This window comes from Drosophila rhopaloa, unplaced genomic scaffold (genome assembly GCF_018152115.1).
Source record: "Drosophila rhopaloa isolate 14029-0021.01 unplaced genomic scaffold, ASM1815211v1 contig_44, whole genome shotgun sequence".
Taxonomy (NCBI): domain Eukaryota; kingdom Metazoa; phylum Arthropoda; class Insecta; order Diptera; family Drosophilidae; genus Drosophila; species Drosophila rhopaloa.
In genome coordinates this window covers 1735-9576 of record NW_025335139.1, presented here as the reverse complement: position 1 = coordinate 9576, position 7842 = coordinate 1735, and the positions used below count along the sequence as shown (strand labels likewise).

General features: G+C 41.3%; 1 protein-coding gene across 1 annotated transcript; it reads left to right on the top strand.

Annotated features, from left to right (window-relative positions):
• Nucleotides 1–2485: 2485 nt before the first annotated feature.
• Nucleotides 2486–2981, top strand: LOC123038070 (the record flags this gene model as incomplete). Its single annotated transcript, XM_044461529.1, has 1 exon — nt 2486–2981. A coding segment is annotated over exon 1 (496 nt), but the record flags the coding sequence as incomplete, so codon positions are not given.
• Nucleotides 2982–7842: the final 4861 nt, after the last annotated feature.

Here is a 7842-nt window from a genome sequence, read left to right as displayed (position 1 = left end):
GTGATTTGCGTAAATAGGGAACTCAGATGATGGTGGAATATATGAACATGTAATATATACAAAACTACCGGGAAACGATAATTTTATACCTAGGAATTCGATGTCATAAAATTCTTCGAAAGTTAGTAATTCAGACGAAAAGGTGGAGTCGACAGCAATCAGGACTCCACCTCCCCGTCTGGACTGACGATCAAGCCTATAAATTGTGTACTTACCCGGGAGAATTTCGGAGCTAAGAATATCCGGCCTTAACCAGGTCTCTGTACATACCATAATATTTTATGGGAAAGAAAAACTATCCGAATACAATTTAGTCAGCTTACTAAGTAAGCCTCTTGTATTCTGATAGCAATGAAGAAAAGAGGAGGTTATTTTTTTGGGTCAGAAGAGGATGTGGAGGGCGCTGGGGATGGTTCTTTAATGGTATTTTCCATTTCCCCTGAACTATTCTTTTTATACCCGTTACTCGTAGAGTAAAAGGGTATATTGTATTCGTGCAAAAGTATGTAACAGGTAGAAGGAAGCGTTTCCGACCCTATAAAGTATATATATTCTTGTTCAGGATCACTAGCCGAGTCGATCTAGCCATGTCCGTCTGTCCGTCTGTCTGTCCGTATGAACGCTGAGATCTGGGAAACTATAAAAGCTAGAAGATTGGCATTTTGCATGTAGATTTTAGGAGTTACTACGCAGTGCAAGTTTATTTGAAAATGGTGCCACGCCCCCTCTGACGCCCACAAGCCACAAGCTGTGGCCACAGTTTTGATGCTATTATGAAAATTGTAATTGATATGTATTTGTTTCGTCAATACCTATCGATTGGCTTAATAAAAGTTTGCCACGCCCACTCTAACGCCCAAAAACCCATTAAACGCTTAAGCCTGGCTAGCGCCTACATTTCCGCCTTTCATGGCCCGTAGCGCCATCTAACGGATGACTTTGGAAAAGCTGGCCAAGGTGCTAATTCGAGCGGCGAAAAACATACAAGAAGGCATATTTATATTAAGTTGTTTAGCTGAGTAACGGGTATCTAATAGTCGAGGCAATCGACTATAGCGTTCTCTCTTGTTTCTCTTAGCTTCGTACTCTTTTACAAATTTGCCCTCGGTCCAGAAACTGGTGGAACACACAGATGCAAAACGAATACCAATCTTAAATGATGATACTTTCCTAGCATAAGAAAATTTAAATTGTTCGACCTTCAAATCATCAACTTGGATTTTGTTACGGATATAAGCCGTAATATCCAGTGATGAGAGGTCTGGGGCGAGCCGTGAAACAAATACATGTTTTAGCTGGGGCACCCGAACACATGTAACCGTTTTTGGTACAACACATGCAAGCCTTTTTGGTACTACAGAATTTGTATCTGTACTACCAGTATCGGCCGGTAATCCGGACGTTAAGTCTACATGAGGTGTTGGGGCCACTACTTTATTTTGATCGGACAGAGCGGAAGTACCTAGCGGAGCCACATCGATTCCAGCAACTTCGGATACCGAATCACATTTTGCCCCCGATCTTAGTACCATTTGAGTGGCGCCTAAGATTGGCAGCTGAGCTGGAGCCGAATCGCGGTCAGCAGGTTGCACAGCAACTGCCATAGAATGCCCACCGACCGTGACTTTTTTGCGCTTTGGGGAATCGTGCTCAGCTAGCATGCGGCTAGTGAGCTGAGATTCAAGCGCCACGAGCAGGTCCGTATTTTTACGGCAGTTAATTCCGTAACACTGTTTTTTGTGAGCCGCCTAATAGTTATTGCCTGGTTCTCGTATACAATGCATTCATCGCAGTAATAGCGTAGGCCACTCCTCTTGTCGATGGCATCACGAACCAGGACAGAATAGCCAAGACACTTTGCGTGATAAATTTTATCACATGTATGGCAGGGAATACTTTTCTGTCCAGCCGAGATAACTTTCTTGCAATTTTTTAATGAACAGAAAGCCATTTTCGCTGACCGCGGACCACTGTGCACTATAGCGGACAAAAAAATCGAAACTAACTCCTGTATAAAACACCTCTGAGAGATATGACCGTTGGAGTGCGTGCCGTTCCAACAGCGCTCAACGACGAAGAGAAAGACTGAAAAGAGGGGCAATAGAACACAATAACAACAAACCAGCACCGAATTAAATTATGATAAAAACTTTTTGTTTACTAAACACAAATTAATCAGGATGCACTCGCGAAGCGAACGGAAAGTTGTTAGAAAACACTTAAAGGTGTAGAAACGTTAAAGAGATTTAAGTAAACCCCGGTGGTTTCAATAAGAAAAATGAAAATTCGGAACGCAAAACAAAAACACGACCGTTCTCTGTGAAGATATATCCCAGATATATATCCCAGATATGTTTTGCGGACATTACTTGGACACAATTCAAGCAGCTGTCCAACGCTTTGTGGGTATGGAGACATCTACAGCAATTCTAGTAAATCTGGAGAGGGATTCGCAGAATATGGCAGTCGAATTGTAACTTCGCTCATGTCCAAGTGGAAAGGTAAAGACTTGGAGGAAATTGCCGTGTCGGTAGCGTTGGCACACTTGGCTCAAATCGACAACGGTTTGGTGCGCTGGGTATACACCACCAACATAACAAGCCGAAATGACCTACAACAGCAACTCCAGGCCCACGTTTTCAAGAAGCGTAATACGGAAGAGGATGCATACTCAACCGGCCCAGAGCGGAAGAAGCCCAAATTCCAAGTAAAGTGCCACCATTGCGGAAAAATTGGCCACAAAGTAGCTGAATGCCGTAGCCGACTGGAAAGGGCACAGAACGCAATAGGAAACAACCAGAACGGGAGCAGCCATACTGGAGCAAAGGATGGCTTCAATATACGATTTTTTAAGTGCAACGAACTAGGACATTACGCTAGTTCATGTCCTAAAATCCGGACCAGCGGAAATGAGAAGATCTTCAAGAAGCGTGTGAACATTTGCACTGTTTCCCCGCCCAAGGGAATAATAAATGTATCCGGTGAGTCAATTCCATTTTGCTTCGACTCAGGAGCTGAATGTTCGTTGGTAAAGGAAAGCGTTGCAGACAAGTTTAAAGGAAGGCGACTAAACAATATTGTGAAACTAAATGACATCTGTAACGACTCTATCTATAGTACAATGCAAATCCTTTCTAATATAAATATTGAACAGTATTGCGTAGAAATTTTATTGCATGTTGTAATGGACAAATACCTAAATTACGATGTTTTGATTTGTCGCGAACTATTAAGCCAGGGCTTTAGTGTAGCAATAGACGCTGAAAAATTTAGTATTTACAAAACTAAAAGAGTGAATGTCGTAACTTTTGCCAATTATAAGAACCTCGTAGATTCTGATGGCGACTTGAGTAACTCCGATAAGATGGCCTTGAAAAATATTCTGAAACGTTATTCTGATTGGTTTATAGAGGGAATAAAGACTCGGGTTACAACAGGGCATTTGGAAATTAGGTTAATAGATCTACAAAGGGCAGTGGAGCGCCGGCCATATAGACTTCGCGAAGATGAGAAAGTGCATTTACGTTCTAAAATCTATGAGCTCCTTAAATCTAATATTATTCGTCTCAGCTGTTAACCTTTCGCTAGTCTTATGATGCTCGTTAAAAAAAAGGCAGTGATCGTCTTTGTGTGGATTACCGTGCCCTGAATGAGAACACAGTCTCAGACAAGTATCCTTTGCTTTTAATTTCTGATCAGGCTACGTGGGGGGCAAGTTATTTCTCATGTCCCGATATGGCTAGCGGCTTCTTTCAAATACCGGTACATCCAGATTCAATTGAGCGCACCGCTTTTGTCACCCCCGAGGGTCAATATGAATTTTTGACTATGCCGTTTGGTTTAAAAAACGCTCCGTCCGTGTTTCAGCGCGCTATTATTGCAGCATTGGGAATAGAATATCTGGGGTTTGAAGTGAGCAAAGGACAGATTCGCCCTAATCCACGCAAAGTTCAAGTGCTGACAGAATTGCCACCCCCAAAAACGGTTACGCAATTAAGACAATTTATAGGGCTTTCATGACCTGTAAATTCCCCAATAAGAACAAACCAACTGCACGCAATTACTAGATTACACAAATAATATTTATTCTTTCTCCGGTGCGGTCAGCACTGTACAAGTGTATGTAAGAGAATGACTCAATGAATGTCAGCATGTTCTCCGCTCTCAGCAACGCTCGTAGTGACAGGCTGCCACATCCCTCCAATTTTTTTCAGCTCCAGCTTCAAGTTCTGCTGCACATCTGAAGGCTGCTCCACGGAGATATCGGGAATCGCTTCGGCTTGCGGTAGCGGTGGTGGCTGTGTGAGGCACCATTTCGTTGTTCGCTGCCATCCAACTGTTGAGAAGATTCAATGTCCAAACTAGAATCCCCTGAGATCTTTTGAACATGACTTATATTTCTCAAATACGTTTTACCTCCTCCCGATATCTTTACTACGCTTCCATCTATCTGAATTACCTCATAGACTGTTGTATCAAAATTAGGAGTTAACTTGTTCTTTAGCACTACTTTATCTCCCAGCTGTATTTTAGATTCCGTGGCTCTTCTAGTTTTATCTTCCTTTTTCCTTATTAATAAAGTCCCTGTCTCTCTCTTCAGATTCTCCCACTTCCCCAACTATATCCTGAACTCCCGGAATCTTGTCTCTAATTGTGCGATTAAATATAAGCTCGGATGGTGGCGAGCCCGTAGTACCATGGGAAGTGAGATATGAATTTTTGAATCTCCTGTTTATAACTTTTATCATTCACATGTCACGCTATTTTCAACCGCTTTATTAATGACCTATTCATATTTTCTACCTCGCCATTAGCTTGAGGCCAATATGGAGGGGTTGTAATGAGGTCAATTCCATTAGTCTCACAATATTTTTTAGACTCTACACTCACATATTGTCTGCCATTATCTGTTCTTAACTTTTTTGGATACCCCAATCTACTAAAAATTTCTGATATCTCTTCAATAAGCACATTTGATCCTATTGATTGTACAAATTTTACTTCTATGTATCTAGAATAGTAATCAATGAGGACTAGCAAGTGCTCATTATTTGGCAACGGTCCCAACAAATCAGTGGCTACCCATACCCATGGGACTGGATTATCTGGTAAAGATACCAATATACAGTCACGACAATCCTTGACAAATTTTTCTGCATCCCTGTCAATTTTTGGCCACCATACTTTTGATCTCAGCCGCCTTTTCATTGCTGGAAACGGTATGCCTGTAGACGTAATAACACCCTCTCAATTCTAGCTGGAGGCTTAGAAGTTGGTTTAAAAATCGCTTCCAATGGCTTATGGTCAGTTACCAACTCGAATTCCAAACCAGCAACATAGTAATGAAATTTCTCCACGCTCCATACCAATGCCAAACTTTCCTTTTCCGTTTGCGAATATTGTTTCTCAACATAAGAAAGGCTCTTACTTGCAAACGATATGATAAATGGATTATTTTCGATATCAAACTGTATTAAGACCGCTCCCAGCGCTACAGGACTGGCTCAGCTATTACACTAGTTTTTAATTTCACGTTAAAATATGCCAACTTCGAAACTCGTGAAACTCCAATTTCAATTTGTCGAATGCTTGCTGTTCTTTTTGGTTCCACAGAAATTTCTCATCCGCTTTGAGTAACTTTCTCAACGGTTCTGTTGTATCTGCCAAATCTGGCAAGAACCTTCCCACGTACGTGACCAGGCCTAAGATACTACAAAGTTCCTCTTTGTTCTTTGGTGGTCTGAATGCAGCAGAAATGCCTGTGTCAGATAATATATGCCCGAGGAACTTAAGTCGCTATGTTTTCCATACGCATTTATATTTGTTTAAAAATATATTGTTTTCCTTGAAAATAACTTTTACCATCTCCAGCATTTTGTCGTGTTCCTCCAATGAACTCCCGAAGACAATTACATCATCTATATAATTTAATGCATTCGGGCATTTCGATAATCGTTCCTCCAGCAGTTTTTGAAATATCTCAGGTGCCGAGTTAACACCGCAGAGTAGACGCTTGTATCTATACAGTCCTTGTGGTGTTATACATTTCTCGGCTATTTGGATGCAATTCCAAATCCAGTCGAGAAAAATACTTAGCGTCCTTAAGCTTCGTTAAAAACGATTCGAATGTTGGTAATGGGTAATTTTCTCGTTGAATTGCTTTATTCGCTTGACGCATATCAATGCACAGTCTTATATTCCCATCACCTTTGAATGCAATAACTATTGGAGAAATCCATTCACTTGGTCCGTGTACTGGCTCTATTATATCCTGAGCTAAAGCCGATTCTAGCTCTCCTTTTACCTTGTCTTCAATGGCGGCTGGGATGCGTCGCATTGGTAGCTTCACGGGCCTCACACGTGGATAAATTGACAGACGAATAGATACATTATTCCACTTTGGAAAAGGTTCTAGCTTTTCGACTCTATTTATAGATGTGCCCAGTCGCAACACGTTAAGTTTAATGGCTGTTTCGCCACCAAACAACGATTGCCTACCTTTTTTTATTACATAAAAGGTTGCAATGGACTCAGCATTCCCTCCAACTGCAATCGGTGCTTCAAACACACATGAAATCTGTAACACCTTTTTCTTGTAGATAGTTCGAATCATCTTGACTTAATAAGTTATGCTTGGACCCGGAATCGATGACCATGCTAATTGGTAAGCCACCAACTCGGCAAGACATGACTTCGCCCATGTCACAATCATTCGCAACTCGAAAACAGGGATTGTGAAATTGTTGACCACCACTCACTGCTCCTACCGGTGCTTCATCTACATAGCGCAGCTTTGTACCTCCTCGATGATTTCCGCCGGATCTCTTCACAGTAGTCCGACATCTCGCATTTTTCGCTGGACAGAGCACACTATTTGAATCTTGATCATTTCGGCCACATCTGCCGCACTCTACTTTGGTGTTGTTCCATTTAGCCGTGCGCAATCTTATTGCAATCTTATTGACCATAGAGCCTGAGCATCCATTTGATGACATTGATTGCGTCTGCTTGCTCACCTGTTTTTTTTGCCCAGAGTCCCACGGCCCACTTACACGCCCAACCGATCGAGGGGCGCAGCCGCGTATCGTACGGCACGATTCGCGATACGATAGACGCGAGATAGGAAAATAAAGGTAAAGGTCCGGGAAAAAAGTAATAGTTAGATCAATCGTGTGCCAATGAAGCAAGTATTAATCGTTTTAGGAGCGGCAGAGAGTCAAGATTTGATATTACAGGAAAAAGCATATTATAGTCAAAACATAATACTCAGAAAGGCTCATGCAAGGCATAGTTAGATCTACAATGATTTAAAGTTAGGGGAATATAATTTCTAGTTAATCTACTTGGCACAGAAAAGTTTAGCCGACTTAACAAGTCGGGACAGTCAATATCACCATGTATAAGGTTATAAATAAAGATAGTACCAAGCATCGTTCTACGGTTGGCTAGGGATGGTAAATTAATCAAAAGAAGTCTACTAGAATAAGAAGGTAAGATAAGATTTGCATTCCCGTTTAGGCACCGTAAAGCAAAAAGAAGGAAGTTTTTTTGTACAGATTTAATACGACCAATATGTATTCCGTATTGTGGACTCCAGACGGGAGACCCATACTCCAGAAAGGGCCTCCATTATGCTACATTTAAGTGGCCACTCATTTTATTTATTTATTTTTTTTTTTTCTTTTTTATCTTATCTTCTTATTTTCGTAGGCTGTATTAAAACTGCCACAATTAGGCATATAATTTTGGTCAAAAGTGTGCAACGCAGTGAAGGAGACATCTCCGACCCTATAAAGTATATATATTCTTGATCAGAATCACCTCCTGAGTTGATATAGCCAT